The following is a 12,197-nucleotide window of genomic DNA, read 5'->3' as shown; positions in this document are numbered from 1 at the left end:
TACTACTGCTACCACCACTACTACTACTCTAGTACCATGAAGACTGCTAAAGCAAGGCCACACATGTACTGCTACCACCACTACTACTACTACTGCTACCACCACTACTACTACTCTAGTACCATGAAGACTGCTAAAGCAAGGCCACACATGTACTGCTACCACCACTACTACTACTCCAGTACCATGAAGACTGCTAAAGCAAGGCCACACATGTACTGCTACCACCACTACTACTACTCCAGTACCATGAAGACTGCTAAAGCAAGGCCACACATGTACTGCTACCACCACTACTACTACTCTAGTACCATGAAGACTGCTAAAGCAAGGCCACACATGTACTGCTACCACCACTACTACTACCCCAGTACCATGAAGACTGCTAAAGCAAGGCCACACATGTACTGCTACCACCACTACTACTACTCTAGTACCATGAAGACTGCTAAAGCAAGGCCACACATGTACTGCTACCACCACTACTACCACCACTACTACTACTACTGCTACCACCACTACTACTACTCTAGTACCATGAATACTGCTAAAGCAAGGCCACACATGTACTGCTACCACCACTACTACTACTCTAGTACCATGAAGACTGCTAAAGCAAGGCCACACATGTACTGCTACCACCACTACTACCACCACTACTACTACTACTGCTACCACCACTACTACTACTCTAGTACCATGAAGATTGCTAAAGCAAGGCCACACATGTACTGCTACCACCACTACTACTACTCCAGTACCATGAAGACTGCTAAAGCAAGGCCACACATGTACTGCTACCACCAGTACTACTACTCTAGTACCATGAAGATTGCTAAAGCAAGGCCACACATGTACTGCTACCACCACTACTACTACTCTAGTACCATGAAGATTGCTAAAGCAAGGCCACACATGTACTGCTACCACCACTACTACTACTCCAGTACCATGAAGACTGCTAAAGCAAGGCCACACATGTACTGCTACCACCACTACTACTACTCCAGTACCATGAAGACTGCTAAAGCAAGGCCACACATGTACTGCTACCACCACTACTACCACCACTACTACTACTACTGCTACCACCACTACTACTACTCTAGTACCATGAAGATTGCTAAAGCAAGGCCACACATGTACTGCTACCACCACTACTACTACTCCAGTACCATGAAGACTGCTAAAGCAAGGCCACACATGTACTGCTACCACCAGTACTACTACTCTAGTACCATGAAGACTGCTAAAGCAAGGCCACACATGTACTGCTACCACCACTACTACTACCCCAGTACCATGAAGACTGCTAAAGCAAGGCCACACATGTACTGCTACCACCACTACTACTACTCTAGTACCATGAAGACTGCTAAAGCAAGGCCACACATGTACTGCTACCACCACTACTACCACCACTACTACTACTACTGCTACCACCACTACTACTACTCTAGTACCATGAATACTGCTAAAGCAAGGCCACACATGTACTGCTACCACCACTACTACTACTCTAGTACCATGAAGACTGCTAAAGCAAGGCCACACATGTACTGCTACCACCACTACTACCACCACTACTACTACTACTGCTACCACCACTACTACTACTCTAGTACCATGAAGACTGCTAAAGCAAGGCCACACATGTACTGCTACCACCACTAATACTACTACTGCTACCACCACTACTACTACTCTAGTACCATGAAGACTGCTAAAGCAAGGCCACACATGTACTGCTACCACCACTACTACTACTACTGCTACCACCACTACTACTACTCTAGTACCATGAAGACTGCTAAAGCAAGGCCACACATGTACTGCTACCACCACTACTACTACTCCAGTACCATGAAGACTGCTTAAGCAAGGCCACACATGTACTGCTACCACCACTACTACTACTCCAGTACCATGAAGACTGCTAAAGCAAGGCCACACATGTACTGCTACCACCACTACTACTACTCTAGTACCATGAAGACTGCTAAAGCAAGGCCACACATGTACTGCTACCACCACTACTACCACCACTACTACTACTACTGCTACCACCACTACTACTACTCTAGTACCATGAATACTGCTAAAGCAAGGCCACACATGTACTGCTACCACCACTACTACTACTCTAGTACCATGAAGACTGCTAAAGCAAGGCCACACATGTACTGCTACCACCACTACTACTACTGCAGTACCATGAAGACTGCTAAAGCAAGGCCACACATGTACTGCTACCACCACTACTACTACTACTGCTACCACCACTACTACTACTACTGCAGTACCATGAAGACTGCTAAAGCAAGGCCACACATGTACTGCTACCACCACTACTACTACTGCAGTACCATGAAGACTGCTAAAGCAAGGCCACACATGTACTGCTACCACCACTACTACTACTACTGCTACCACCACTACTACTACTCTAGTACCATGAAGACTGCTAAAGCAAGGCCACACATGTACTGCTACCACCACTACTACTACTGCAGTACCATGAAGACTGCTAAAGCAAGGCCACACATGTACTGCTACCACCACTACTACTACTCTAGTACCATGAAGACTGCTAAAGCAAGGCCACACATGTACTGCTACCACCACTACTACCACCACTACTACTACTACTGCTACCACCACTACTACTACTCTAGTACCATGAAGATTGCTAAAGCAAGGCCACACATGTACTGCTACCACCACTACTACTACTCCAGTACCATGAAGACTGCTAAAGCAAGGCCACACATGTACTGCTACCACCACTACTACTACTCCAGTACCATGAAGACTGCTAAAGCAAGGCCACACATGTACTGCTACCACCACTACTACCACCACTACTACTACTACTGCTACCACCACTACTACTACTCTAGTACCATGAAGATTGCTAAAGCAAGGCCACACATGTACTGCTACCACCACTACTACTACTCCAGTACCATGAAGACTGCTAAAGCAAGGCCACACATGTACTGCTACCACCAGTACTACTACTCTAGTACCATGAAGACTGCTAAAGCAAGGCCACACATGTACTGCTACCACCACTACTACTACCCCAGTACCATGAATACTGCTAAAGCAAGGCCACACATGTACTGCTACCACCACTACTACTACTCTAGTACCATGAAGACTGCTAAAGCAAGGCCACACATGTACTGCTACCACCACTACTACTACTGCAGTACCATGAAGACTGCTAAAGCAAGGCCACACATGTACTGCTACCACCACTACTACTACTACTGCTACCACCACTACTACTACTACTGCAGTACCATGAAGACTGCTAAAGCAAGGCCACACATGTACTGCTACCACCACTACTACTACTGCAGTACCATGAAGACTGCTAAAGCAAGGCCACACATGTACTGCTACCACCACTACTACTACTACTGCTACCACCACTACTACTACTCTAGTACCATGAAGACTGCTAAAGCAAGGCCACACATGTACTGCTACCACCACTACTACTACTGCAGTACCATGAAGACTGCTAAAGCAAGGCCACACATGTACTGCTACCACCACTACTACTACTCTAGTACCATGAAGACTGCTAAAGCAAGGCCACACATGTACTGCTACCACCACTACTACCACCACTACTACTACTACTGCTACCACCACTACTACTACTCTAGTACCATGAAGATTGCTAAAGCAAGGCCACACATGTACTGCTACCACCACTACTACTACTCCAGTACCATGAAGACTGCTAAAGCAAGGCCACACATGTACTGCTACCACCACTACTACTACTCCAGTACCATGAAGACTGCTAAAGCAAGGCCACACATGTACTGCTACCACCACTACTACCACCACTACTACTACTACTGCTACCACCACTACTACTACTCTAGTACCATGAAGATTGCTAAAGCAAGGCCACACATGTACTGCTACCACCACTACTACTACTCCAGTACCATGAAGACTGCTAAAGCAAGGCCACACATGTACTGCTACCACCAGTACTACTACTCTAGTACCATGAAGACTGCTAAAGCAAGGCCACACATGTACTGCTACCACCACTACTACTACCCCAGTACCATGAAGACTGCTAAAGCAAGGCCACACATGTACTGCTACCACCACTACTACTACTCTAGTACCATGAAGACTGCTAAAGCAAGGCCACACATGTACTGCTACCACCACTACTACCACCACTACTACTACTACTGCTACCACCACTACTACTACTCTAGTACCATGAATACTGCTAAAGCAAGGCCACACATGTACTGCTACCACCACTACTACTACTCTAGTACCATGAAGACTGCTAAAGCAAGGCCACACATGTACTGCTACCACCACTACTACCACCACTACTACTACTACTGCTACCACCACTACTACTACTCTAGTACCATGAAGACTGCTAAAGCAAGGCCACACATGTACTGCTACCACCACTAATACTACTACTGCTACCACCACTACTACTACTCTAGTACCATGAAGACTGCTAAAGCAAGGCCACACATGTACTGCTACCACCACTACTACTACTACTGCTACCACCACTACTACTACTCTAGTACCATGAAGACTGCTAAAGCAAGGCCACACATGTACTGCTACCACCACTACTACTACTCCAGTACCATGAAGACTGCTTAAGCAAGGCCACACATGTACTGCTACCACCACTACTACTACTCCAGTACCATGAAGACTGCTAAAGCAAGGCCACACATGTACTGCTACCACCACTACTACTACTCTAGTACCATGAAGACTGCTAAAGCAAGGCCACACATGTACTGCTACCACCACTACTACCACCACTACTACTACTACTGCTACCACCACTACTACTACTCTAGTACCATGAATACTGCTAAAGCAAGGCCACACATGTACTGCTACCACCACTACTACTACTCTAGTACCATGAAGACTGCTAAAGCAAGGCCACACATGTACTGCTACCACCACTACTACTACTGCAGTACCATGAAGACTGCTAAAGCAAGGCCACACATGTACTGCTACCACCACTACTACTACTACTGCTACCACCACTACTACTACTACTGCAGTACCATGAAGACTGCTAAAGCAAGGCCACACATGTACTGCTACCACCACTACTACTACTACTGCTACCACCACTACTACTACTACTGCAGTACCATGAAGACTGCTAAAGCAAGGCCACACATGTACTGCTACCACCACTACTACTACTACTGCTACCACCACTACTACTACTCTAGTACCATGAAGACTGCTAAAGCAAGGCCACACATGTACTGCTACCACCACTACTACTACTGCAGTACCATGAAGACTGCTAAAGCAAGGCCACACATGTACTGCTACCACCACTACTACTACTCTAGTACCATGAAGACTGCTAAAGCAAGGCCACACATGTACTGCTACCACCACTACTACCACCACTACTACTACTACTGCTACCACCACTACTACTACTCTAGTACCATGAAGATTGCTAAAGCAAGGCCACACATGTACTGCTACCACCACTACTACTACTCCAGTACCATGAAGACTGCTAAAGCAAGGCCACACATGTACTGCTACCACCACTACTACTACTCCAGTACCATGAAGACTGCTAAAGCAAGGCCACACATGTACTGCTACCACCACTACTACCACCACTACTACTACTACTGCTACCACCACTACTACTACTCTAGTACCATGAAGATTGCTAAAGCAAGGCCACACATGTACTGCTACCACCACTACTACTACTCCAGTACCATGAAGACTGCTAAAGCAAGGCCACACATGTACTGCTACCACCAGTACTACTACTCTAGTACCATGAAGACTGCTAAAGCAAGGCCACACATGTACTGCTACCACCAGTACTACTACTCTAGTACCATGAAGACTGCTAAAGCAAGGCCACACATGTACTGCTACCACCACTACTACTACTCTAGTACCATGAAGACTGCTAAAGCAAGGCCACACATGTACTGCTACCACCACTACTACTACTGCAGTACCATGAAGACTGCTAAAGCAAGGCCACACATGTACTGCTACCACCACTACTACTACTACTGCTACCACCACTACTACTACCCCAGTACCATGAAGACTGCTAAAGCAAGGCCACACATGTACTGCTACCACCACTACTACTACTGCAGTACCATGAAGACTGCTAAAGCAAGGCCACACATGTACTGCTACCACCACTACTACTACTCCAGTACCATGAAGACTGCTAAAGCAAGGCCACACATGTACTGCTACCACCACTACTACTACTCCAGTACCATGAAGACTGCTAAAGCACGGCCACACATGTACTGCTACCACCACTACTACTACTCCAGTACCATGAAGACTGCTAAAGCAAGGCCACACATGTACTGCTACCACCACTACTACTACTCTAGTACCATGAAGACTGCTAAAGCAAGGCCACACATGTATTTTGGGAAAAGTAATACAGTAGTTAGGTATGTTACTCGAATGGAGAGGGTCTGTCCACTACAGAGTCAGGGTCCAGCAGGAAGTGTCTCTGGTTGATGCTTCCTGTGGCCGTATCTATGGTAACCAATGGGAAGCCCATCTGGAGGATCCAACGGTTCATGATGTCATCTACAGAGGCTGGGAGGTCTAACCCTGGCGTCGAGTCGGCGGCCTGAAAACATCAACAACTACAACATCAACAGTTCATCAGCACACTGGGCTACAGAGTGAATATCAGGACCCATGTTCATAAAGCGTCTCAGAGTATAAATGCTGATCTGGGATCAGTTTTTCCCTTCCATCATAATGAGATGGACAGGGGGACCTGGTCCTAGATCAGCACTACTCTGAGACACAATAGGGGGAATTCAAACCTGAGTTAAGAGCACAGTTTGTATCCTACATTTATAACTGTTAGTTTCCTTCAGTTTGTATCCTACATTTATAACTGTTAGTTTCCTTCAGATTGTATCCTACATTTATAACTGTTAGTTTCCTTCAGTTTGTAACCTACATTTATAACTGTAGTGTTAGTTTCGGGGACCGTTGTCGTACGGTTCACGATGACTGGAACGTTGTCGTACAGTTCCATGACTAGCGAGGGTTATCCGGGTAGTTTTAGAGGTTCAACTCCTATTGTACAGTTTGTTCCACCTTCCAATATCTCATGCAATTAACTTTCAGGATGATTCATAAATACTTCCCTAGCCCTAAATAGTCAGAGATCAGAGTATTTTTAAATATACTAGTTGGTCCTGAAACGGAGACGAAGAGGCAGAGCTTTCCTCCAGTGATCCATGTCTTCTCTCTAAATCTATTCTAGTGAGTCCACACAATGAAATGTACTCCGTATTTAAAGGGATGGCTTAAGATAAATGTACTGAAAACCCTATTGAATGAAAACTCCACCAGAAACTGTGCTGGTCAGCAAGTGGGATGTTGTTCAACAGTTGAATTAAATGTATTCAGCGCGCGTAAGGGAACCACACCTGCAACGCTCGTTACACACCTTCATAAGGTAAGTCTGAATACCAGCTATTGAGAAGTGATTAGGAAAGGCATACATTTCCTAAGTCTGAATCGGGCCCTTAATTAATAATGGGAAAGGTATATGAAGGTAAACATTAGGACAGTGATCATGTATTACCATCTGCAGGTGCTTCCAGAGGTCCTGGTAGACTGTGTTGCTGTACTTGAATGTATTCAGATACGTCTGTGGAGAAATCAAGTCACATTTCAGAGTCAAAATATCAAATCACTTCCCTTTCAGTCGGTCACTCTGTATAATTATTATTTTATTATTTAACCTTTATTTAACTAGGCAAGTCAATTAATAACACATTCTTATTTACAATGACGGCCTATACAGGCCAAACCCGGACGACGCTGTGCCAATTGTGCACCGCCCTACGGGACTCTCAAGGCCGGTTGTCCTACAGCCTGGATTTGAACCAGGAACTCTAGTGATGCCTCTTGCACTGAGATGCAGTGCCTTAGACCGCTGCGCCACTCAGGAGCCCCGAGATGACACTATGGGGAGTCAACGACCAATCACATTCACCTGAAGAAAACTAAAACATGTCCAATGGGACATTGAATGCAAAGCCTGCTCTAGGAAGCTCACCTTCCTGGCTATAACGTTCATTTCCTCAATTCTTCGCTCTTCAGCTCGCCTGAAGGAGACCGTGTCACGCTATTTCCAAACTTTTTCAAGCAAACAAAGACTACTGGATTCGGCTCAGACTTAGTTGTCTATTAGTGGGGAGAGAGTACCTAGCTAGCAATGAGGAATCTGCCCAGAAGCCGCCCTCTTCCGGGGGGCTGGAACTGATTGAATCGGCCCGAATCAGGTGTCTATTAGTGGGGAGAGAGTACCTAGCTAGCAATGAGGAATCTGCCCAGAAGCCGCCCTCTCCCGGGGAGCTGGAACTGATTGAATCGGCCCAGAATCAGGTGTCGGACTCAGCCCAGAATCAAAATGAATGACTGCCCAGAATCGGGCCAAGTACATCGGCCGTTTCCGTCTACCGGAATTCAGACAACATCTGCTAAATATGTGTATGTGACCAATAAAATTTGATTTGGATTTGATTTGAAATAATTGCGAGCTCCAGTGTCATAGCCAGGAGGGTGTGGCTTCTGAGAGCGGGCTCTCTATTCATTTGCCCATTGGGTGTGTTTTTAGTTTTCTTCAGGTGAATGTGATTGGTCGTTGACTCCCCATAGCATGTTATGCCTCGTTCCCTCCTTCAGGGAGGGAACTGTAAGTTCTCACTTTTATATATATATATAAACAAAATGATGTGGAACAAAATGTAGTAATTAGACATGTACATAAACAATACTCACACTAAGTCCTCGGGAGAAGACCGGCTCTGTCAAGAACTCAGACAGCATCCTCAGAACTGCTGCTCCCTGGGAGGAAGAAAACACAGGATATAAGAAATGAAACACGTCTGACTTGTCATGGCCCAGTACAGCTTGCCGCTCCCTGGGAGGAAGAAAACACAGGATATAAGAAATGAAACACGTCTGCCTTGTCATGGCCCAGTACAGCCTGCCGCTCCCTGGGAGGAAGAGAACACAGGATATAAGAAATGAAACACGTCTGCCTTGTCATGGCCCAGTACAGCCTGCCGCTCCCTGGGAGGAAGAAAACACAGGATATAAGAAATGAAACACGTCTGCCTTGTCATGGCCCAGTACAGCCTGCCGCTCCCTGGGAGGAAGAGAACACAGGATATAAGAAATGAAACACGTCTGACTTGTCATGGCCCAGTACAGCCTGCCGCTCCCTGGGAGGAAGAGAACACAGGATATAAGAAATGAAACACGTCTGACTTGTCATGGCCCAGTACAGCCTGCCGCTCCCTGGGAGGAAGAGAACACAGGATATAAGAAATGAAACACGTCTGCCTTGTCATGGCCCAGTACAGCCTGCCGCCCCCTGGGAGGAAGAGAACACAGGATATAAGAAATGAAACATGTCTGCCTTGTCATGGCCCAGTACAGCCTGCTTCTCTCGTCTGAGTCAAAATCCCCAAGAGAAATGCAGACAGAAAATGATTTAATTTCCATGAGGATATGTGGCATTTGCTATTTCAATGTAATGCCGATAAAAAAAAATAAAGTTGACTTAGACCCAGATGATTTTAACCCAGATGATTTTAACCCAGATGATTTTGACCCAGGTGATTTTGACCCAGGTGATTGTGACCCAGGTGATTTTGACCCAGGTGATTTTGACCCTGGTGATTTTGACCCAGGTGATTGTGACCCAGGTGATTTTGACCCAGGTGATTGTGACCCAGGTGATTTTGACCCAGGTGATTTTGACCCTGGTGATTTTGACCCAGGTGATTGTGACCCAGGTGATTTTGACCCAGGTGATTGTGACCCAGGTGATTTTGACCCTGGTGATTTTGACCCAGGTGATTGTGACCCAGGTGATTTTGACCCAGGTGATTGTGACCCAGGTGATTGTGACCCAGATGATTTTGACCCAGGTGATTTTGACCCAGGTGATTTTGACCCAGATGATTTTGACCCAGGTGATTTTGACCCAGGTGATTTTGACCCAGGTGATTGTGACCCAGGTGATTTTGACCCAGGTGATTTTGACCCTGGTGATTTTGACCCAGGTGATTGTGACCCAGGTGATTTTGACCCTGGTGATTTTGACCCAGGTGATTGTGACCCAGGTGATTTTGACCCAGGTGATTGTGACCCAGGTGATTGTGACCCAGGTGATTGTGACCCAGATGATTTTGACCCAGGTGATTTTGACCCAGGTGATTTTGACCCAGATGATTTTGACCCAGGTGATTTTGACCCAGGTGATTTTGACCCAGGTGATTGTGACCCAGGTGATTGTGACCCAGATGATTTTGACCCAGGTGGTTTTGACCCAGGTGATTTTGACCCAGGTGATTTTGACCCAGGTGATTTTGACCCAGGTGATTTTGACCCAGGTGATTGTGACCCAGTTGATTTTGACCCAGGTGATTTTGACCCTGGTGATTTTGACCCAGGTGATTGTGACCCAGGTGATTTTGACCCAGGTGAATATGGCATGCTGTGATGTGTTGTGAAGCCAGCAGGTTGCCAGTAAGAGGTGTGATTAGAAGCGTACCTTGCTGTAGGTGATGGTGTCAAACAGTTCACTGATCTGTGCAGGCCTCATGATGTCTTCCTCTTTAGCAGAGAGAGGGTGAGAGGAGGCCAGCGCGTCAACAGACATCGCTCCATGCACCTCCTTCAGCACTATCAGGTCTGTCTGTGGAGACATCAGGCCTTCGCTTTTAACCTTTCACTTGTACCGTCAGATGGAATTTGGAGAGCAGATATCTTTGTGGGTTAAATCCTTGAGAAAGGTATATTTGGAGAGCAGATATCTTTGTGGGTTAAATCCTTGAGAAAGGTATATTTGGAGAGCAGATATCTTTGAGGGTTAAATCCTTGAGAAAGGTATATTTGGAGAGCAGATATCTTTGTGGGTTAAATCCTTGAGAAAGGTATATTTGGAGAGCAGATATCTTTGTGTGTTAAATCCTTGAGAAAGGTATATTTGGAGAGCAGATATCTTTGTGGGTTAAATCCTTGAGAAAGGTATATTTGGAGAGCAGATATCTTTGAGGGTTAAATCCTTGAGAAAGGTATATTTGGAGAGCAGATATCTTTGAGGGTTAAATCCTTGAGAAAGGTATATTTGGAGAGCAGATATCTTTGTGGGTTAAATCCTTGAGAAAGGTATATTTGGAGAGCAGATATCTTTGAGGGTTAAATCCTTGAGAAAGGTATATTTGGAGAGCAGATATCTTTGAGGGTTAAATCCTTGAGAAAGGTATATTTGGAGAGCAGATATCTTTGTGGGTTAAATCCTTGAGAAAGGTATATTTGGAGAGCAGATATCTTTGTGGGTTAAATCCTTGAGAAAGGTATATTTGGAGAGCAGATATCTTTGTGTGTTAAATCCTTGAGAAAGGTATATTTGGAGAGCAGATTTCTTTGTGTGTTAAATCCTTGAGAAAGGTATATTTGGAGAGCAGATATCTTTGTGGGTTAAATCCTTGAGAAAGGTATATTTGGAGAGCAGATTTCTTTGTGTGTTAAATCCTTGAGAAAGGTATATTTGGAGAGCAGATATCTTTGTGTGTTAAATCCTTGAGAAAGGTATATTTGGAGAGCAGATATCTTTGTGTGTTAAATCCTTGAGAAAGGTATATTTGGAGAGTAGATATCTTTGTGGGTTAAATCCTTGAGAAAGGTATATTTGGAGAGCAGATATCTTTGTGTGTTAAATCCTTGAGAAAGGTATATTTGGAGAGCAGATATCTTTGTGGGTTAAATCCTTGAGAAAGGTATATTTGGAGAGCAGATATCTTTGTGGGTTAAATCCTTGAGAAAGGTATATTTGGAGAGCAGATATCTTTGTGGGTTAAATCCTTGAGAAAGGTATATTTGGAGAGCAGATATCTTTGTGGGTTAAATCCTTGAGAAAGGTATATTTGGAGAGCAGATATCTTTGTGGGTTAAATCCTTGAGAAAGGTATATTTGGAGAGCAGATATCTTTGAGGGTTAAATCCTTGAGAAAGGTATATTTGGAGAGCAGATATCTTTGTGGGTTAAATCCTTGAGAAAGGTATATTTGGAGAGCAGATATCTTTGTGGGTTAAATCCT

At 45.1% G+C, this 12,197-nt stretch overlaps 1 protein-coding gene across 1 annotated transcript in view; it reads right to left on the bottom strand.

Annotated features, from left to right (window-relative positions):
• LOC120036387 (aminopeptidase N-like) overlaps positions 1–10,804 on the bottom strand; it is a 35,315-nt gene extending 24,511 nt beyond the window's left edge. Inside the window, exons 1-4 of the mRNA XM_038982856.1 lie at positions 10,649–10,804; positions 8,866–8,931; positions 7,648–7,729; positions 6,513–6,669 (exon numbers count right to left, since the gene is read on the bottom strand). Coding sequence (XP_038838784.1) covers positions 6,513–6,669; positions 7,648–7,729; positions 8,866–8,931; positions 10,649–10,804 — 461 coding nt within the window. The remainder of the gene's footprint in view (positions 1–6,512; positions 6,670–7,647; positions 7,730–8,865; positions 8,932–10,648) is intronic.
• Positions 10,805–12,197: the final 1,393 nt, after the last annotated feature.

This window comes from Salvelinus namaycush, unplaced genomic scaffold, assembly GCF_016432855.1.
Source record: "Salvelinus namaycush isolate Seneca unplaced genomic scaffold, SaNama_1.0 Scaffold1324, whole genome shotgun sequence".
Classification (NCBI taxonomy): domain Eukaryota; kingdom Metazoa; phylum Chordata; class Actinopteri; order Salmoniformes; family Salmonidae; genus Salvelinus; species Salvelinus namaycush.
Note: the sequence above shows the minus strand (reverse complement) of the source record. Positions and strands in the feature narration are given on the sequence as shown.